At 40.3% G+C, this 22563-nt stretch overlaps 1 protein-coding gene across 4 annotated transcripts in view; it reads right to left on the bottom strand.

Annotated features, from left to right (window-relative positions):
- Positions 1–947: 947 nt before the first annotated feature.
- Positions 948–22563, bottom strand: part of AKAIN1 (A-kinase anchor inhibitor 1) — an 84437-nt gene continuing 62821 nt past the window's right edge. For all 4 annotated transcript variants that reach the window (XM_072828876.1, XM_072828875.1, XM_072828877.1 and 1 more), the window contains one exon: positions 948–3029. In XM_072828876.1, coding sequence (XP_072684977.1) covers positions 2836–3029 — 194 coding nt within the window. In that variant the 3' untranslated portion in view covers positions 948–2835. The remainder of the gene's footprint in view (positions 3030–22563) is intronic.

Genomic DNA, 22563 nt, shown 5'->3' with positions numbered 1-22563 from the left:
GAGATTTTATTCTCAATTGCATCTTATTGGAATAGCTGTTATAGTAAATTAATTAAAAATTCCCTTTTCTAAAGATCTTTTTCATGGAGACCTTAAAACCTTGAAAATAGGCAGTTATTCATTCTTGATTGGCATAAATAACATGGTTACTGTTAAATGGTTCATTCATTTGTTTATGACTTAAAATCCTACCATAAGGGAAATGACGCAGCTAAAAAAGAGGGATGTGGGGAGGAAAAAGGATTTCTCTTTTTGGTCTACTCCATGGCCAGGCAAAGTAAAAGATGAACAGCTGAACACACAACACTGGGAGGCCCATGAATGCTTCACTGTGTAGTAAATCAGGAAGATAAAAGACATTAAATAAATATTCATACGAATTCCTAAAACCAAAAGCTGTGTGCTGGTTTATGATAATAACCAAGCTGTAACCCACCTTAATCTGATGCCAAATGAAGGTCCATAGGCCCCTCTCAAAGCCAATAACCTTATCTTTATACTGAGAGATCAGCAAGTTTAACAGGTAGATTCATGTTTATGGCCAAGCTTTCTTAGGATTCTGCCAATATGGCACCAACCTATTGAGTGCAGAAGTTGCTCAACTTCCTTTTCTTCTTCCAAGAATTTCTCAATATCTCTGTTCCTTACTGTAGATGTTCCATCTCAGATTTATCATGAAAGGCACTCAACTTTCCAGATCCACACTCACCTTTACTTTCTGAGATCAAAAGGCCACTTCTTAGCACACGTCCTTTTCTGTTCAAGCCTCAGGAACCATCACCCCACAGACTTACAGTAAAGACCCATGGAAGAAACACTCTCGGGATCACGATATCTAGGGGTTTGGAAAACTTGGGATGCCTCATGGTGCCATATGAATGTAAGGTATACATATGAAATGAGCCAAAAAGTAGGCGGTAGAAAACTTGGCTTATAATGACAACATATTTCAAAGCTGGATATATTTTATTTACAAATAATGTTTAGATACAGAAGTTAATCAGATATTCTCAAAGATCCCCAATGTATTAGCACAGACACACCAGAGAAGAAAGATAGCGCATTTCTATATTTCTGCCACATGATTTGACAGCAGGGTCCAGGACTGGTTATAACCAGCATCTTAGTAGATAGACATGGTGCTAGATCACCTGCAAACTACAAGCGTTGGGTTTATTTTTATAGTAGATCTTTCTGAATGATTTCTCTTAATACTTTCATTCCCATTATCCACATACTGTACAATCATATCATATTGATTATATGACTTCAGATCAATTTAAACTCATTCTCCAATTGTCATAAGTTCTGCTAAAAAATATTTAGAAATAAAGCACATTTAAATTTTAACTCCCTCTGCTCCCTCTCACAGCCATTCTTTTTGTGAATTTATTCCAGCCATGCATCATGTGAGACAGTCTAACAAAGCTGATAAGAGAGTGTTTTCATTTATCTAATATTATCAATAGTATCCATCTTGGAAAGTGTAACATTCTGGAATTCTAGAAGTAAATCTTAATATCAATTATATCATATGTGCTGATATTGGCTTTCAAAAAAACCAATCAAACATAGATTTTGATATTCTGAAGCCAAAGGGTTTTTACTAATGGTCAGATTCTTTCTCTGTCTTCAGTAGCACCAACTCAATGACTGTTGTGAAACCCAGACAATGGGGTTCTAATGACCCCAGAAATATGTGCCTTATTGATATGGGGTAGAAGTCATACTATTACAATAATGATAGCTTTTTTCATATGCACATGTATCTCCATTATTGTAGTGTCCAAAACACTGTTACTTTTTCATTTCCACTGTATTTTCATGCTTCAGAGAGTTTTAAAAAAATGGTTTCCCCATTTTCAGTGTTATTTATTCCTGATATGTATGATTTTCATAATCTCAAAAATATAATTTTAATTTGTGAGTGGGAAGGGAAAAGTTCTTATTAGGAAGGTACTAGTGGGACGGCAGAGCCTGATGACAACATAGTATTTAAAAAACCCCAAAACTCTTTCCATGGACACTGTACCCCATAATCGGACTCCAGTGTATCCCCAGGGTAGAATCTATAGTTCTAGTTGCTCCTCATGGGGCTGCTAAAAAAAATTGGATCATTGGCAACTCATGCATATATACCCATCATTTGTCTTATTTTAATTTGAGATAGAAAAAGAAATCCATATTTCTAAAGGACTTTTGCACAGAGAGTGAAAACCAGCTAACAAACCATGGAGAGAAAAAAAAAAAAGAGTTCTTAAAAACTTAAACTCCTCCTTTTTAAAAAGTAATATAAATATATGCCTTGAAAGATCCTGAGGGACTGAGTCTTAGAATTTGCCTTTGCTCAACTTGATCTTGGACCTGAACCCAGTGAAGCCTTTGAATCCATATTTGAAGTTGACAAACTCCATTCCTTCACATATCCGGCATGTCTTTTTTCAAATATTACAGAGAACACAATAACAATATTTCAGCAAAAAGGATTGCTGGTTATACTTGCAAAAAGATGCATAAAAGGCAAAAGTAAATAAATAAGACAGAAACTTCAGGAAAAAAGAACTTTAAAAATAAATTGTGCTGCAAAACTACTTTTGCAATTACAGAGTCGTGTTTGGCCCCGCTATGTTTCAGAGGCACTGCGTTAATATAAACAGAATCGTCTAATGCACTTTTTCAACACAGTGTTTCCCAGCCAAGGGCTAGCACAAATTCATTCTACTGCTAGGTGCCGATGACACTTTGGTTTGCTTTACTGGCAACATTTTGGCAACGCATCCTATACTAAGAGGAAGGCTGGAAACCAAGCACATGACAAGAGCCAAATCCACTGTGTTACTTCTTTTCATGCTTCTTGGTTAATTCCCCCACGCCCAGTTGGAGGCTGCCCCGGCTGTCACTGGTTCTCTCTCCCCTCTGCTGGCTCTCCTGGGAGACTTGCTGCACAGCTTGCAAGATGGCATTCTGCACAATCTGTTTGCTGGCTTTCTGCAGCTTCACCTCTTCAGGCTCATTTCCAGGTTTCTCACCTAGCCAAAAATATGAAAGGGAGGTAAAAAGAACAAAATCAATTTCAGGAACTGTTACTTTGGAAAGGGCAGGCGGGATAGGTGAGAACTAAGAAGGTGCTAGAATGGCCTGGTTAATTGCTACTGTCTCCCTTTCCATTTGTTTGCCCCAGTCGTGTGCCCAACGTTTATTCTCACCTTCTCAGAATCCTCTGCTGCCAGCAGGTGTCATGAGAATACAGTCCCGGCCAATCAGGACCTCTGGGAAACTTCTGGAGAGAGATAAATTCATGCCTCTTTGGGCCTTTGACACCTACCCCTTCTTTCTATGCAGGATGCAGACATAATGCTTTTAGGTGCTGCACCCAAATTACAATAAGCATGGGGATGAAAGCCAACATTCTGGCCATGGCTGGGTAGAAAAAAAAGAGTCTAGTTTTGAAAGTATCACTCAGCATCCACATCAGCCCTGGACCATGTACTTCTGGACTTCTTTGTATGTGAGATAAATAAACTCCTTGTAGTTGAATCTGCCATTAGCCAGGTTTTATGTTATTTGCAACTGAATGTATGCCTAATCGATTTAATTTCACCAGGGCTGGAAAAGAATGGATTACTACTGAATCTGTTTTAGGCTCAACCCTGCTCCTATAATAACATCCTGAGGAATGAAGCCTTTTGTTCATCTGAATCTGTCCTTCATGACCTAGAACAGAGGTTGGCAAACTTTTTCAATAGAACCAGAGTGGAAATATTTTAGACTTGTGGGCCATACAGTCTCTATGACCCAACTACTCAGCTCTGCTTATTGTAGCGCTATCAACAATACATAAATGAATGCCTATGGTTTTGGTTCAATAACTCATTATTTACAAAAAAGAGGTTGTGGGCCAGATTTGGCCCTTAGGCCATGGTTTGCCAACCCCTAGTCTTAGAATGGTGGGAATTTTCTAATTAGAAGGCAGGTAGTCTACCCATAATTGAGTCTTCTCTTCCTTATTAAAAACAAGACAAAACTTTGATTTTATTCAGGTAGCCATGTAAGTAGGTATAGCTAAGGTCTGATCAATGAGGTGAAAGTTCATTTAGTAAAATATCTGGAAAAGGTCTTTAAAAGTAAATAAGTAGACAAAGGCCCTGTACTCTCTCCCCATCCCACTGTGACTTGACACAATGGCTCTCTCTACAGAGGCTTTTGTTAACCATGAGGGAATCTTTAGAATGGAAACCATTTTCAGGTATTTGCAGAGAAAAACTCAGAAAGAGCCTAAGAACCCAATGACCAAGAGCCACATATCATCCTTGGCTGCCCACTTTCAGGACTCTTTCATGTTCAAAAAAAAATATGTATCTTATTTCATGCACTGTTATTTTGGACTTTCTTTTATTATGCAGCACACTTATTGCTAACTCATGCATGGCAGACTGATCATGAATCTAACATTTGACTAAAGTGCAATCATGAAAATTTCAAATTCCACCTGCTTATATTTAGAGTGACAAATAGAATGGTCATCATTTGTTATTCAGAACCATCATTTCTGATGTTTCCTCTATTCAAATATGCTGCTGCCATGAAAATGTATTTAAAATTGGGGGTTGTTCACCGGGATTGATTCATTGACAACAGAATGTATATACCCAGGAGAAAAACATCACATAAGAGAATACGGAGTCATTCCAGAAGACCAGGCAGCTCTTATCCCTTGAGATGGAGTTGTCAATTATTTAGCAGCATTTGTATCACTAGCACCATTTCCTGTGGGATTTACAGTTTAATGAACAAAGTAAGATGAATCTATTCAAAACCAAGGGACAATCCTCATCTCCCTCCTCTCAAAAAAAAAAAAAAAAAAAGAATAAAATGAACAATCTGCACCAAAGTAAGCAGAGAAAGAATCAAAAGCTACAGTGTATAACAGATAGAAACTTTAAATTAGCTGAGAAGAATACTTCAAATATGCTCTGCAAAAAAAAAGAGTGAACAGTAATAATAAGGCTAGGGCACGATGATTTAGATTTCGTGCTTTGAAGCACTTCAGAGCTGAGTCTGGGTTCTTTCTACCACTTTATAGACTTCCAATCTTCGGCAAGTCATTTAGACTCTGTAAGCCTGTTTGTACATCTGTCAAATGAGCAATTAGTATCTATTTTAGGGTAGTTGCTAGAAAATTAAGTGACATGACATTTATTCAGCACTCAGTGTGGCTCCTGAGTACTTAGTGTCCACCACCATCTTTTGGTTAAGGCATAGACTCGGCTATTGTAACAAGAAAACTCAAAAATACACCAGAAAACTCACACAAGAAAGTGATAATTATTGCCCTCTCTTGTAGCAGCCCAGAGGTGCTCTGGTGTGCAGGTGACCATGCTCAACCAGGTTACCTAAAGGGTCTGCCTCCTTCTAGCTTATTGCTCTGCCATCTCCTACTATATTGACCTCATCTGCATGAATAGAACTGATTCACCAATATCCCATCTGGGGCTAGAAGGCAGTCAAAGGGCAAATGGAAGGTAGGTGATTTCCTTTAAAAGGATCATCATATAAGTCACAAACATCACTATGCTCACATTTCATTGGGGGAAACTGAGTTACAAGGCCACACCTGACCACATGGAAGGCTGGAAAGTAAGTTGCAAACTGGACAGCCATAAGGCCTCCTAAAACCAGGGAGGTTCTAACGCTAACACCAAGAAGCAATTACAGATTTTTTGAAATTTCTTCTGTGGAATCATCAACGCTAATTTGAAGAGGAAGAGTATAAATTTACAGCAGGTCATTATGATACCCGGGGAGCCCTGTCTACTACCACTATAGAGCATAAATGTGTAGACAAACAGAAAAGTTTAAAGAGTTCCTGTTTGTGGGATGCCTGGGTAGCTCAGTGGTTGAGCATCTGCCTTCAGCTCAGGGTGTGATCCCAGAGTCCCAGGATTGAGTCCCACATCGGGCTCCCTGCGGGGAGCCTGCTTCTCCTTCTGCCTGTGTCTCTCTCTGCTTCTATCTCTGTGTCTGTTACGAATAAATAAATAAAAGCTTTAAAAAAAGTTCCTGTTTGATCCTGGAAAGAGTATCTTAGCCAAACTACATATGTAGTACACATGTCCCTGCTGTAGAGCTATTTTTGTTCCTTTGGATGGAAGAAGGAAAAATGTAAGATGAGAGTAAGCTGATTTCTTAACAGGAGAGAGAGAGAGAGAGAGAGAGAGAGAGAAATATTCTAAATTTAGCTGTGACCCAATATCTGACCTACATTGTCATATTCTCATCTAACCACCATGAAGATAAATTGATTAAAAAGTCAAAGGCAGCCTGTGCCATGCTGTCTAGAGTATCCCTTTGGTGACTTGCAAGATTGGTAACCCTCATGGCCCTCATCACCACATTGTTTTGGGTCATGAATATCTATCTGAAGAGAAGAGTATAGGACAAAAAGAGTGGCAACTAGCTGGGACAGAGAAAGTGTGGAATGAAAATGAAGGTAAAAGCCACACACAGCATGTGGACAATAAAATCAAAACAAAACAAACAAGTAAACAAGAACAATAACAACCAAATATATATAGAGAGAGAACCACAGAAGACCCCAATAGCCAAAGCAGTCCTGAGAAAGAACAAAACAGGAGGTATCACACATCCTGATTCCAAACTATTATAAAACAAAAATCAAAACATGGGTACTGGCATAAAAATAGACACACAGACCAGTGGCACAGATTAAGAATCCAGAAGTAAACCCATGCATATGTGGTCAACTAATATTTGACAAGGGAGCCAAGAATACTCAATATTTTCTCAGGAGAAAATACAGTATACATTCACTAAATGGTACTAGGGAAATGGAATAATCATATGGAAAAGAATGAAACTTGATCCCTACCTTACACCAGTCACTGGATTAAAGACTTGAATACCTCAAACCATAAAACTCCTGAAAGAACATATGAAAAAAGCTTCTCAGCAACAACTTTTGGATATGGCACCTAGAGCACAAGCAACAAAATCAAAAATAAACAAGCAGACTATCTCAAACTAAAAAGCTTCTGCACAGCAAAAAGAATGAAAAGGCAATCTACAGAAAGGGATGAACTATTTACAAATCATATCTCTGAAAAGCGTTAATATCCAAAATATATTTTAAAAAGTATACAACTCTATAACAAAAAAACTATATAAATGGCCAACAGGTACATTAAAAGGAGGTCATCACTAATCATTAGGGAAATACAAGTCAAAACCATAATGAGATATCACTTTATGCCTGTTAGAATAGTAAGCATCAAAAAGACAAGGGATAAATGCTGGCAAGGATGTGGAGGAAAGGAAGCCTTGGTACAGTAGGAGGTTGTAAATTGGTGCAGCCATTGTGAAAAAACAGTATGAAGATTCCTCCAAAAATTAAAAATAGAAATACCATATAATCCAGAAGCTCCACTTCTGGATTTATATCCAAAGGAAGCAAAATCATTATCTTGAAAAATGTCTAGATCCCCATGTTCATTGCAGCGTAACTTAAAATAGCCAAGACTTGGAAACAACTTACGTGTCCATTGACAGATTAATTGGATGAAGAAAATGTGATATGTGTACACAGCATATGAAAGAAAAATGTTTATGCACTGATTGTGTATTTGGGGACACATGAATAATATAAGGCAATGGTTCAATGAAGGCTCTGGAATCAGAATATATGGGCTTTAAATTTCTGTCCCCCAAACAAAATGGCCAGTGACTAGTTACTTAATTTTTAAATCCTCAATGTCCCTATATGTAAAACAGGGTCCTACCATTTGTGATAACATGGACAGACCTGAGGGCATTGTACTAAGTGAAGTAAGTCAGACAGACAAAGACAAATACTGTATGATCTCACTTCCATGTGGGATCGAAAGAAAGAAAGAAAGAAGAAAGAAAGAAAGAAAGAAAGAAAGAAAGAAAGAAAGAAAGAAAGAAAGAAAGAAAGAGAGAAAGAAAGAAAGAAAGAAAGAAAAAAGAAAGAAAGAAAGGAAGAAAGAAAGAAAGAAAGAAAGAAAGAAAGAAAGAAAGAAAGAAAGAGAGAGAGAAAGAAAAAAGGAAAAACCAAACTCATAAGAAAAAGAGCTCAGGGGGCACCTGGGTGGCTCAGTGGCTGAGCATCTGCCTTTGGCTCGGGTCCCAGAACTCTGGGATCGACCCTGCATCAGGCTCCCCATAGGGAGCCTGCTTCTCCCTCTGCCTGTGTCTCTGCCTCTTTCTGTCTCTCATGAATGGATAAATAAAGCCTTAAAAAAAAGAAAGAAAGAAAAGAAAAAAAAGAAAAGAAAAAAAAAGAAAAAGAAAGAAAAGAAAAGAAAAGAAAAGAAAGAAAAGAAAAGAAAAGAAAAGAAAAGAAAAGAAAAGAAAAGAAAAGAAAAAGAAAAAAGGAAAAACCAAACTCATAAGAAAAAGAGCTCAGGGGGCACCTGGGTGGTTCAGTGGCTGAGCATCTGCCTTTGGCTCAGGTCGTGATCCCAGAACTCTGGGATTGACCCTGCATCGGGCTCCCTGTAGGGAGCCTACTTCTCCCTCTGCCTGTGTTTCTGCCTCTCTCTCTCTCATGAATGGATAAATAAAACCTTAAAAAAAAAAAAGAAAGAAAAGAAAAGAAAGAAAAGAAAAGAAAAGAAAAGAAAAGAAAAGAAAAGAAAAGAAAAGAAAAGAAAAAAGAAAAGAAAAGAAAAAGAGCTCAGAATTGTGGTTACCAGAGGTGGGGGATAGGGGGTAGAAGAGCTGGATGAAGGTGGTCAAAATGAACAAACTTCCGGTTATAAGACAGACAAGTAAATAAATAAGAAAATGGTTTTTTTTCTTTTTTCCCCTTGTGTCTACATGAGATTATGAATGGTAATCACTTCATAATAGATGCAAGTGAAGTTATTTAAAATTACGCAATTGGCCACCTACAACATGTAGGTGGTTCATTAATTTCAAGTAAATTTAATTCATGTAAGTAAATGGCAAGACTCTGAGGAGGATTTCTCTGGTTGGTTCTGCCTCCCCTAGGGTCATAGTATAGTTTTTCACACAGTGCTTTTATCAGGGGCTCAGCCAGGATGTTCTCGAACACCCTATCCTTTCAAGTGAATGCCAGAGAAGCACCAGGCAGTTATTATATTGGATCTACACTCTAAACTTTTACAGTGACCTCTGTCATTTCTATTTCAATAAAGCTGAAAGGAAAAAAAAAAAAGGTAAATCACAGATACACCACTCTCTTTTACCATACACAAAGATAAACTCAAAATGGATGAAAGATCTAAAAGTGAGACGAGATTCCATCAAAATCCTAGAGAACACAGGCAACACCCTTTCTGAACTCGGCCACAGCAACTTCTTGCAAGATACATCCACGAAGGCAAAAGAAACAAAAGCAAAAATGAACTATTGGGACTTCATCAAGATAAGAAGCTTTTGCACAGCAAAGGATACAGTCAACAAAACTAAAAGACAACTTAAGAATGGGAGAAGATATTTGCAAATGACATATCAGATAAAGGGCTAGTTTCCAAGATCTATAAAGAACTTATTAAACTCAACACCAAAGAAACAAACAATCCAATCATGAAATGTGCAAAAGACATGAACAGAAATCTCACAGACGAAGACCTAGACATGGCCAAAATGCACATGAGAAAATGCTCTGCATCACTTGCCATCAGGGAAATACAAATCAAAACCACAATGAGATACCACCTCACACCAGTGAGAATGGGGCAAATTAACAAGGCAGGAAACCACAAATGTTGGAGAGGATGCAGAGAAAAGGAAACCCTCTTACACTGTTGGTGGGAATGTGAACTGGTGCAGCCACTCTGGAAAACTGTGTGGAGGTTCTTCAAAGAGTTGAAAATAGACCTGCCCTACGACCCAGCAATTGCACTGCTGGGGATTTACCCCAAAGATACAGATGCAATGAAACGCCGGGACACCTGCACCCCAATGTTTCTAGCAGCAATGTCCACAATAGCCAAACTGTGGAAGGAGCCTCGGTGTCCATTGAAAGACTAATGGATAAAGAAGATGTGGTTTATGTATACAATGGAATATTCCTCAGCCATTAGAAATGACAAATACCCACCATTTGCTTCAACGTGGATGGAACTGGAGGGTGTTATGCTGAGTGAAATAAGTCAATCGGAGAAGGACAAACATTATATGTTCTCATTCATTCATTATATATAAATAATAGTGAAAGGGAATAGAAGGGAAGGGAGAAGAAATGTGTGGGAAATATCAGAAAGGGAGACAGAACATAAAGACTCCTAACTCTGGGAAATGAACTAGGGGTGTTGGAAGGGGAGGAGGGGGGGTGGGGGTGAATGGGTGACGGGCACTGAGGAGGGCACTTGACGGGATGAGCACTGGGTGTTATTCTGTATGTTGGCAAATTGAACACCAATAAAAAATAAATTTATTATTAAAAAAATCACAGATACATACTGTGTGTTAGACTCTCTGGCATGCAAGGAAAGATATCCTTCTGCTAGTTTAAGTTGGGGGGCTTCTTGGGGTGTGATTACCATGAGGAAACACATGTCTTAGCTGGACATCTTAGAAATATTTGGCTAAGTCTCATAGTACAATTCAGAAATTGGAGTCATCCAATATAACCCCAATAATTAGATTATCTAGATTATTCTCTGCTGTTAGAGAGTTTCAGCTGTCTGCCCGCAGAACTCCCTTTCTTCCCAAGTCACAGCATTTACTTACCCTTGTTTCTGCTTATTCATGACTTGAAGTGCTTCATGATTTTACATACTGCCTTCTTTCTGAGAGCTTTTCAGTTAAGGTTCTGCGGGTAACTGTCTAATTCTTGACAGCATCAGCTGAAATTCCTGAGAAGGAAACTGAAAGACTCAGCATACTACCACTATCCCTGAAAAACACAACTTTCATGCTAGGCCACCTCCTAGGCCAGCCATAGACTGAATGCGTGGCTCATTCTGGCCCAATCAGCTGTGGCCTCAGAGTTTGGATCAAGAGGTGATAACCATCTATGTAGGAGGAAGGAACCACCTAGAGCCCCATCATGGGCAAGGTGCTAAGGGCAGAGCAGGCCCTCAAAGGATTGGCCCCATCCTGTATAGTAACTGGTGCTTCTATGACATTCACTTGAAAGGATAGAGCATTCAAGAATATCCTAACAGAGACTCTTAATAAAAGTACAGTGTGAAAAGTGCATTATGACCCAACAGGATGCAGAACCAACCAAAGAAATCCTCAGTCTTGCAATTTACTTACATGCATTACATTATTTGAAATTAATGAATCACCTACATGTTGTAGGTGGCCAATTGCCTAGTTTTAAATGATGCAAATGTCCTCTAGCCTAATTAGCATTTACAAAATCATTCTGCTATTTCACAAAAGATGATGAATCGACTTAATTAGCTTTCAACTCTAAATGCCCAATATAAATACAACCAAGTCAAAAATGTGATGTAACTAAATTTATCTTCAGTGTCTTTCCACCTCGAATCATTACTCACCTACACGTGCCCACGTGCCCACACACACAGGCATCCCCACGGTCATGCTTCCCTGTGACACCCAGTTTACTCCATGGGGACCAGCCTTCTGCAGATAACACTGAGCTCAGCAGCCCTCCTCCGCTCCTCAGAGCTTGCTGCTCCATATGTCATCCTCACTTGCCCCAGTGGAACTTGTCTGGAACTCAATGCAATATGGTTAATAATTGGTCTTAATTCTTTATTTGTATCCATTAAAACCGTACTTCCAATGACCATAGGAAGATCCTTCTGGTAAAAATTTCCAGTTTTCTCCCTCTAATAACCTAAGTGCCATTGGCCTCTATTACATTAACCCTATTAGATTCCAGTGAGGTGTGTTTTAGGAAAGGTCAGTGTTCTCATTTTGAGGCAGAATCTGATTAATGATTTTCCTTCTATCAGATCGATTTCCTTTGACACCCAGAAAGTGTGGCAGAGGTTGTATCATAAGCAGCATCTGTATCTCTGGTATCTCTTCACTGGGTCACTAACTATGCAAATTATAGAAGTCCCTCTCTGGCAAGATAGGGTTCCATCACCACTGCCTGCCCATACTCTCCAAAGCACAGTGTTGCTAATGGTGACCATGGACCATATTTTATATCTTCCCCTCTCATTGCTTGAGACTATCAAGACAGTGTTATCATTCATCAATGACTAGCATGTGGAACACAGAGACAAGAACTAATTCTGGTCCTTTTATTAATGGAATGATAGTCTATTTTCTGGCTCTAAGTACAAGAATTTTCCATGAAGGACCAGATGTTAGCTCTCACTCATTTATGCCAACTGCTAACGAAGCTGTCCTGGCTGCCCTGCTTTGCCACTGAGCAAGCTAAAGTTATATGACTTCCTAGCAATGGAAAGTCACAGCCTCTAAGCTTCCAGCTTTCTGCTAACACCACCAAACCAGTGCTGCTTTCCTGTGCACCATAACCAAATCAGAAGCAGCATTTGGGGGTTTCTAGAAGGTAGATGTGAGAATCAGAAGGCAAGACAGGTATTGGCAGGTATAGGACACCTCTAAGTCACATTTGAGCAATGGCCCACCAATGCCACCATCACCCACATCAAAGCAAGAACAGGGCATGAAGAAACACAACTGACTGTGCCTGCAGTGGTCAGGCAGGTCATTTTATAATGAGGCAAGCTACTCTCATAAACTATACAGAGCTCTTTATTGAATTGTCCCATAGAGCAAGAAGAGATGAAAGATATTTATTGAGTATCTACATGCAGGATCCTGTGGAGAGTGACATAGGCCACTAGGCCAAAGCATTTCATTCATGTGTGCATTCATTTCTAAACAAATTACGGAGCACTTACTATAAAGCAAATGCTAGATTAGGTATAAGAGATTAAAATGTTGAGCAAAACAGTCACCGATCCTGCTTTACTGGTGTTTACAATACAATGGAAGAGTCAAGCTTTGATCAAATAATCAAACAGGCTTATCATTTCGAGCCAGGGCACATGCTGTGAAGGGGCATGGTAGGCATTACAAGGGAAACTGATCTTGTCTGGGATCAGGGAATGATGCCCAGGCAGGGGGATTCCGAAGTAAACAAGGTATTAACCAATAAAATCAAAGTGGCAGGAACAGGACGGGGAGAACATGTCATGCAGGAAGATCAAATCCATGTGGAAATTCACCAGTGTGTGTGGGACAGAGCCCTGTGGGGAACTGAGAGCAGCCTCAGGGGCCAAGTGCCTCTTGGGGGAAGGGGGCTCTAGAGACAGTGCCTAGGAAAGTGGGTACAGCTGCAGTGTACCACCAAATCTGCCCCACACATGGTAGCTGGAGAAGCCAGAGGGGAGTTATAAAACCGAAGTGGGAACACATGGGGTTTGGAGCAGATCTAGAAAGACAGACTGGATTTGGAAAGGCCAACAGGAAAAGGAAGGGAATTCTTTCCCTGGCCTCAGAGGGCACAACAGACAGTTGACTCACTGAGCTCAAAAGCTTTTATCTTGCAGAGCCACCTCATTATTTTAGAACATAATTTAACTTATACGACTGGGTTGCCATGTGTTATTTTTAGGACAGCCGTAAGGAATAGTGTCAATAAAACTCAAAAAGGAAAAGACCATTTTAAACTAGAAATCAAATTTGAGTGTGTTGGCCAAGACAAAGGTAATTTTGAAAAAGAACAACAAAGAAAAAAAGAAAAAAAATTATCAGCTATCAGTACCAATTATCGGTAGCAATTCTCAAAGTGTGATATTGATATAGGAATAGAAAAATCGGCCAATGAAATAGAATGGGAAGTCTAGAAACAGCCTACATATTCCAGGTCACCTGATTTATAATAAACATGACACAGCAGCGCAGTGGGGAAAAGATGGTATTTTCAGGCAATGGAGTGGAGGCTGATAGTTATTCATGAGGAAAAATTAGGGAGCTTTGGCTACCTCACACTATACATAGAAAATCAGTTCCAGGTGGACTTCATATCTACATTTGAAATGTAAAAAAATCTGGAGCTCAGAGGTTTTTTAGGAGAGTGAAGTTACTCTATCACTATAATGGCAGATACAAGTTATTTTACATTTTTTTTAAAGCCCTAGAATGTACAACACCCAGAGTGAACCCTAATGGAGACTATGAACTGTGGATGGTTATGATGTGTTGATGTAGGTTCAGCAATTGTAACAAATGTGCTACTGTGGTTCAGGATATTGATAATGAGGGTAGGTTGGAGAGGGTAGGGGAGATATGGGAAGTCTCTGTTTTTTTCCCCCTTAAATTTGCTGAGAACCTAAAACTGCTCTAAACGAAAACAGTCTTTAAAAGATGATCAAGCATTTAGAAGAAAATATAAAAGGGTATCTTTCTGATGTGGGAGTAGACAAGGATTTCGTAACAGAACACAAAAAGCAGCGACCATAAAGGAAAACATTGATAAATCAGACTATACTAAACCATGTGTTTTTTACCATGGAAATAGAGCCACAGGAAAAGGCTTCCTACTTTTGACAGGAAGTCGAGGTGAGGAAAATGTGAAATGCCATCTTGGAGATGCTTTAAGTATTTAATTTTCTGAATACTTGGATAACAAATTCTCAACCAAGACTGGGTTAAGAGTTCAGAAAGACCCACAAGGCTGTTCTGACCACCACACAGATTTCTGCCAACCTTAGCTACGGGCTTCCCTCCTTTCACCCCAAAAGACTAGGGAAATAAAATTTCTCCCCAAATCCCTCATTTCTTGCAGTCAGTAGAAGCTCTAGAATTTCTATGAAGGAAGGATTAAGGAACAGCAATCCAGAAGAAGGGGAAAAGAATAATTTTTCCTGAATCTAGGGCACACACAGCACCTTTTACAGCACCTTTTTCACCTTTTACTGGACTGATAAAATGTCCATTTACCATATCAAACGACAACGGGTGGGAAGGAAGAGATGGGGCCACCCTGTGACAGTGATTGCCTGTCTCCTCACCTTTTCTAACCAGCTCACTTGTGCAGAGCGGGCATGTCACCCAGTGTCCGCTCTCCCCTCCCAGAGCCACCAAACCAAGCCCAAACTCCTGGCTCCTGCATTCCTTCCCCAGGGATATGCCACATAAGTGAGGGCAGTTCCTCCCAGACAGCGACTCTGGAAATCTGGGAGTCAGGTGTTAAGGGAACAGAGGAAAGGAGCACCATGTGAGCCTCTGTCTTAAAGAAAGTGACAATACTAGATCTGAATAGATAGCAAAATAAATCTTGGAACCCAGGGGATCATGTGCTCTCTTCCCACATTCCGAACTAGATCTTTGCACCTAGGCAAGTACTACCATCCCCAGGGCTCAGCTTCCAGTTCACCACCTCCCCAGCTGGGCCACGGTTCAGTTCTGCAGCCTCTGCTGCCCCTTGGTGGCCACTCCTAGCATTGCCACAGACCCAGGACAGAGCCTTCCGGAGGGTGCTGTGTGCCCTGGTTCCTGGATAAGTGTGTGTGGGTGGGGGAAATCCTTGACTCATGATACAGGACTGGTTATTTTATAAGACACACAGAATAACTAGCACATCCATGCTAGTTTCTGACCACAAAAACTTTCATGAGGCCATTTACAGATTTGTCCTCCCAAGAGTTCTGGAGCAGCTGGAAACACAGTCCAGAGGTTTCCCATCCTCATTCAGATGAAAATTGCTTGACTGAATTACCAGATCTCTTAACTATTTAAGGAAAGACTCTGAGTTCCTAGGCAAAACTAGCCACAAGCTCTCCCTTCCTACCCATCTGGGAAAGGGAGGGAGGAAAGGAAGGATGTGATTTTAAAGGAACCCTTAAAAGACAAAGACAAAAACTCTTCTCCCATCCTCCTCCCTAACATGAATAAGATAATCCTCACAATCACCTTTTTCCGCTAAAGAAGGAATCAAATTCCCACCTGCGACAAGTCATCAGAAAGTACAAGTCTAGAACTTAACTAAATAATCTCTCAAAAGTATTTCCTCACCCTTGGAGAATATAAGTGTATAGCAAGAGTCCCTGGGGGCTAACGGAGAAAATTACACTCTGACATACAGTAAAATCTTGTCTATTCTCCTTAAAGAGCAGCTCCCAACCTTTTGAAGACGATGCCTTTGCAATGTCAAAATATTTCACATATCCCCTCGTCTGACAATGACAAAAAGAGGCCATGAATTCAGCAGTGCTTTTAAGATGAATTTGAATGTTATTAATCACAACAGCCTCCACATACATTTGAAAAATTGCAGGAGTTATGTGAGACTGTGTATTCCAACCACAGAAAGAGTGCAGTGCAAATGTGCCATCCTGTCTCCTGAAACAGCTACTCGGCTCCCAGGGTCCTTCTTGGTCCCACATCAGACTAGTCTAGTGCTGCTAGAAGCAATACCAGGCAGGCAGATGTTACCATCAATTCTCAATGATGGAATGCAGACAGAGCCGAGAGCATGGGGCAGAACTAGAAGCCTTCTACCAGCTAGCCTCAAATTCTCCCCTCTCCCAAATGGTCACTTGGGAAACATCTACTCAATGTCCAAATGTGTCAGGTTTGCACAAGACAGACCAACTTTTCACCTTCAGGAAGGAAACAATGACTACGATTTTTCAGAGTTTTTAAGGACCACAAAATATTTGAAGACTTAAAAGATTAACAGAGATTGAGAATCAATTCTCAGTTTTTTAAGTGGAAGAGTATGGAGTCTCCTCCTTGGGGTCCCACTCTGTAAGTCCCAGAGCTGAGACTAGAACCCATGCTTTGTAGACCTCACCATGGCACATTCCAGCTGCTGTCTACTCTGCAAGAAGGCAAGGATTCAGCAGCCATTAAGAGACCCCAAAGACTATTCCCTTCTCTGCACAAAATGGAAGATGCATAAACATATGCTTTCCTTTCCTAATTGCTTCCTTGGCCTCCTATTTGCATTTAGAATGAAAGCTCAGCCTCTTATCATCGCCTTCAGGGCCAGACACCTGTCTCAGGTCCAACATCACACCGTCCCTCCTCTCACTTGGCTTTGTATTCAGCTCATCACAGACAACATCTAGTTTTGAAAGTATGAATAGCCTAGTGGGCCCTGCTGTGTGTCTTGGCCTGCTCAGGCTACTATAACATCAACACCATGGACTGCGTGGCTTACACATCAAATGTATTTCTCACATTCTGGAGGCTAAGAAGTCCAAGATTAAGATGCCAATGGATTGGGTGTCTGGTAAGGGTCAGATTCGTGGTTCACAGATGACCCTCTCCCTGAGTCTTCACATGGTAGAAGGACCAAGAGATCTCACTGGGTTCTCTTTTCTAAGGAACTAACTCCATTCATGAGGGCTCCATCCTCATGACCTAATCACCTCCCAAGAGCCCCACCTCCAAATTCCATCACCTTGATGGTTAGGATTTCGACATAGGAATTTGGGGATGACACACACATTCAGTCCCATAAAACTGTGGGAACTTTGGCAAGCTATGTTTCCCCTATAAAATGCAGACAATAATAGCACCTCCAGTATAGGATCATTCTGATTAAAGAAGTATTTGTAAAGTGCTTGGAGCCAAGATTTAAGAGGAGCAGTACCCAAGTGCCTGTTAAAAAATTTTCTTATAAATGAAAAGTCTGGATCCACATGGTTTCCAAGCAGCCCTCGTCTAAAAGGTAAAACAACCACACATGGATTCAACTATTGTGGCCATATTGCATTTAGCTTCCTGACATTAGTACTGAGAAGAAAGCCTTCCATAGGCAACACCTCCTCCAAAGCCTCTCCTTAAGAATCTGCAGCTGCCAGAAATGCAGCCCAACACGTCCCATCTGCTGATCACATGCCTGTGCTTGGTGTCCACCTTCCTGGCCAGGGCATCGGCTCCCTAGGGCACGAGCCCCATCTGTCTTGCTCAGCACTCTGTCCCCAGGACTGAGCACAGCAATGACTCACAGTGGACACTCAGAAGTGGTGCAAAGAATGATGATTGTACTAGTTTTCCAGTTTCCAGTTTCCTGTTCTAGCTTTCTCTCCCTTTTCTCTGTGCTCCCATTAATTTATTCCTCTTGGCCTCTTTTGCTGCTTCTCTGCAATTAGAGTTTGGGAGGAAACAGCTGAAGAGATGCTCTTTTGGTACCAGCTCAGACCCTCCATGTGAACAAGAGTGCAGAAAGCAGCCTAGAGTAAGAATATCAAAAAGTCTGCTCCAATTTCCAGGTCACAGAGAACTAGGTCAATCAGCATTTAGAAATTTTACAATAAGGTCATATCTCTTTTCCTATCTCCCTGTTAAACTTCATCATTTCCTGTTTTGCATACCTACAAGCCCCTCCAAGGATCAATTTTCAGCTCCCTCCTTTTGATATCAACTGCTTTTTAGAATAGGCAACGTGATAACAAGCTCCCTTCGTGGGGTCCAGTGATGTTTCCAGGTGATTCAACTCCTATTGGCTGTTTGCCATGCAAACAGTCTCCATGTTTATAAACTCCCTGAACCCTGTACATCTCGGGTCCAGACTCTTGGAGGCTGTGTAGCCATCCATTTGTGCTGAGGAAGCCCCAGTCCTAGAGGCACCAAGTGTGACTCCCACCTCTGGGCCACCCTGAGTTCGTCTGAACAAGCCTTGACTTTGTCAGATTTAAATCATATAATACAGGTGAAATGGGTAACACGTGAAACATTTGGTTCGTTTCTTTAAAGCAGAGGAGTGAGGAGACAAGTCACCATTGTGTCATCTACAAATTGGACAAAGACATATACAACTACTTCTTCAACCATGAGTTTCCTTGGGCGAAATTCTACTATATGTAGCTTTTCTTTTATTACACCTTTTTTTATGTAACCGTAAGAATCTTGGCTTTCTTTACTGTGTTGGGGTTAATTAGAAAAAAAGAACAGGTGGCTGGAAATAGAAAAGGAAATGAAGAACAAGATCAGATGTTTTGTCTTTTTTTTTTTTTTTTCCAGTGATATTTCAGAAGGAGAAAGAAGCTGAAGGAAAATAAACCCAGACTTCAGGAGTGTGTGTTGTTAGAGCTGTGTGACAGGAGGTAATCTCCTGGTCTCTCCCTGTGTCTTGGGGAGTTACGGCTGCCAGCACCAAAAACTCCAAGTCAGAGCACAGCATGGGTACAGAGCATCCATCTAAGATCCCATATGAGATAAAAAGAAGAAAGGGAGGAAGGAGAGGTGGAGTCAGGAGGAAATAAGAAACAGCATTTCAAAGGATGCAAATCATATAAAATCAAATGATATGCATCTAATTGAAATTGTAGATAGTGCCTTTGAAAGTTTCTAGCAAGCAAACTATAGTAAATAGCAATTAATTATACAAGACACATTATAACCAGTTTAAGATGTAAGGCTTCACACTGGTATACTTTTTATGAGGTAACTCTCACTTTTGCCTTATTTAGTGAAAATAGTATAAGTGCATGGGCTAGCACAGATAGATTTATATCCTACCATTCCTCTCATCTTATTTTTTTTATGAAATCTCAATCCTCAGCCACAAATTCTTCTGCCATAATTTTTTAGTTTGTTTAACCAGCGATTCCATATGAGAACTAAGAATTGGCAGCGTCTCTGAGGCCACTGAGTCCCCTCTCCAAACTCACCCTCTCCTTCCTACTAAATTTAAGTAATCTCCCAAATTTTCTGATAATCATTCTCTTGCTTTTCCCTAACATTTGGCTACATAGTGTTACCCACAGCTCTAGTTTGATCATTTCCATTGCTATACAGCATCCCATTTAATGACCAGATCAAAATGTTTATTCTCCTACTAATAGCACTTGGCTCGATTCCAGTTTTACACTATTATGAATGATTCTGCTGCAAACATTCTTGATTTTTGTCTATAAAGGCACATTCACAAGAGTTTCCAAGACCATGAAGCAGGAGTAGCCTTCTGGGTTGTAGAGAATAATCATGCTCAAATTCCCTAAGCATAGCCAACTTGTTATCCAAAGGAGTTGTACATGGGACGCCTGGGTGGCTCAGAAGTTGAGCGTCTGCCTTCGGCTCAGGGCATGATCCCGGGGTCCGGGGATCCAGTCCCACATCAGGCTCCCTATGGGGAGCCTGCTTCTCCTTTTGCCTGTGTCTCTGCCTCTTTGAGTCTCTTATGAATAAATTTAAAAAAATAAAACCTTAAAAGAAAGGAGTAGTACAAATTTACAATCCCTATAGCTAGGAGTATTCCCACTGTTCAAAATCCTGGTCAAAACAAAACAAAAAAATCCTGGTCAATACCTAGTATGTGTCTTTTTTATTTTAATCCCAACCTGGTAAGCACGAACTTTTATCTTCTGAAAAAAAAAATGTTTATCTTCTGGATTTAATTTGAATGTCCCAGATACCTAATGAGTTTGAGCATCTTTTCTGAGATCATCATGATTTCCCTCTTTTATGAAGCACCTATTCTATTTACCTACTCACCCATTTTCCCACTGAGTGGTTTTCCTTTTCTTTATTGTCTTGTGTATATTCTAGACACAACCACTTTGTCAGTTATATGTGCAGGGAATATCTTCTCCCTCTTTGTGTCCTTTTTCTTTTTCCTCTTAACTGTGTGTGGTTCACTTACTGAACAGAAGTTGTTTATTTTAACATAGTCAAATCTATCTTTTTTTTTTTTTTTCATTTCTGTTCAGTGATTTCTTTTGTGGTCTGAACTCACTCCTGAGCTCAGCAAGTTGTTTTTGGTGAGGGGAAACATGAGTGAGAAGCCAAAGCTTTTTTCTTTCAGTGTGTTTATTATTGCTTTAGAAAAAGGAAGGCACAAGCATTTCATTTTGCTTTTGTCATTGAGTGGAATGTACTAATCAGAACAGGGTTCTAGAATATAGGATAAAGGCCACGCAGGAGAAGGAAACTTTCAAGAAATTGTGCAGTTCAGCTATATCTTGAAAAGTGAGCCAGAAAAAATAAGTGTGGCAGATAAACAAGGCAAGAAAGTAGAGTTGTTAATTGGTTGATACTATTTTAACCACAAGAGTGATGGTAGCCAGAAATCCCAAAAGGAATAATAAAGTAGGGTAGAGGATCCAGAGCAGACTGCTTTATAGCACTGAGCTCTGCCTTGGCACAGGACCCCAATTTATAGTAACCAGCTTATAATGAGGATAGTCACAAGCAGATGAAGGAAATAGTAATAAAAGATGGAGCCATTCAAGCTTGGGGAGGTCTGAGAGGCGGTTGTGCCATGGACTAAAAACAATATATTATGTCAAAACAATAAGGAAAGGATTTATGTGTAAGAGGGCTAAATTGAGTCTATGCACTCTAAAGAGATGTTAGGGACTCAGGTCAAAGTGAGCAAAAATAACAAATTATGTAGTTTCACAGCTACATTGTCTCACCTGGCCTATTTACCAGCAGCTTCTCTTAGAAAGAAACCTCAGGAATCAGGAACCCAGGGCTAGCACTGGTGGGTCTCAGCTCTTGGCCCGTGTGTAAGGAATCAGAACAAGATGGCAATCCCTTGCTCTGTTGCTCTGTCTGCCTTTGCCCTGAAAGGTTGGGTCTGCAAGAGGACCCAATGCTACATGGAGTTATTCAAACATTTATTGAGCATCTATTATGTCCAGGCAATGTGCTAGGCATTAGGGATATTGAGACAATCTACTGGCACTTGAGATATTCATTGAAGACATGAGATATGATCTGGTTCTATGAACAAGCCTCTTAACCCCTTAGCCTGGTTTAACTCATCTTACAAATTCCCGTAGAAATGCCTTCCCAGCTAGATTTCATTGGATGAATATGAGGGTAAAAATTTATAAAATTCAAATGTATGAATGTGATGTATACATATTACATCACTAACATACTTATAGATAAGGCTGATGGGCTTCTTTCAAATTCTGCCATGAGTTTAAAATTCTTATATTTCAGAGTTTTGTCTTTAGAAAGGCCTGAAGATGGGATCCCTGGGTGGCGCAGCGGTTTGGCACCTGCCTTTGGCCCAGGGCGAGATCCTGGAGACCCAGGATCGAATCCCACGTCGGGCTCCCGGTGCGTGGAGCCTGCTTCTCCCTCTGCCTATGTCTCTGCCTCTCTCTCTCTCTCTGTGACTATCATAAAAAAAAAAAAAAAAAAAGTTTAGAAAGGCCTGAAGAGGACGTAAAGAAGAAAGGACTTCCCCATCATGGCACAGGCAGTACAAAGAGAATGAAGTAATAAAGAGGATGACCTGGTACAGGAGAGACCAGCCTGCAGGCAGGTCATTGAGCATCTGGTTGATTTGTGGTTCTCAAACTCTGGCAACGTAAGCACCACCGGGGTTAATAGTTATAGCAATGACTATGGGATGCAGCTTAGAAATTTACATATTTAACTGTGACTACAGGTAATTCTAATAGAGATTTCAGGTCGGCTGCCCTGTTATTTAAAGCTCACCTTCAGCCTATCCCTACAGAGCATGAGGAAACTAAATGAATAAGTGACCATTTCACAATTTATTTAATTAAAGGGGACAATTTGAGCAGATGACACAGGCTCCAGAGTGCAAGATGGCCTTTTCCATTTACTAAATTAGCTAACTGCCAAATCTGTGCTATACTTTGGGAAACAAATCAGCCTTCAACA

This window comes from Canis lupus, chromosome 6, assembly GCF_048164855.1.
Source record: "Canis lupus baileyi chromosome 6, mCanLup2.hap1, whole genome shotgun sequence".
NCBI classification, from domain to species: Eukaryota; Metazoa; Chordata; class Mammalia; order Carnivora; family Canidae; genus Canis; species Canis lupus.
Note: the sequence above shows the minus strand (reverse complement) of the source record. Positions and strands in the feature narration are given on the sequence as shown.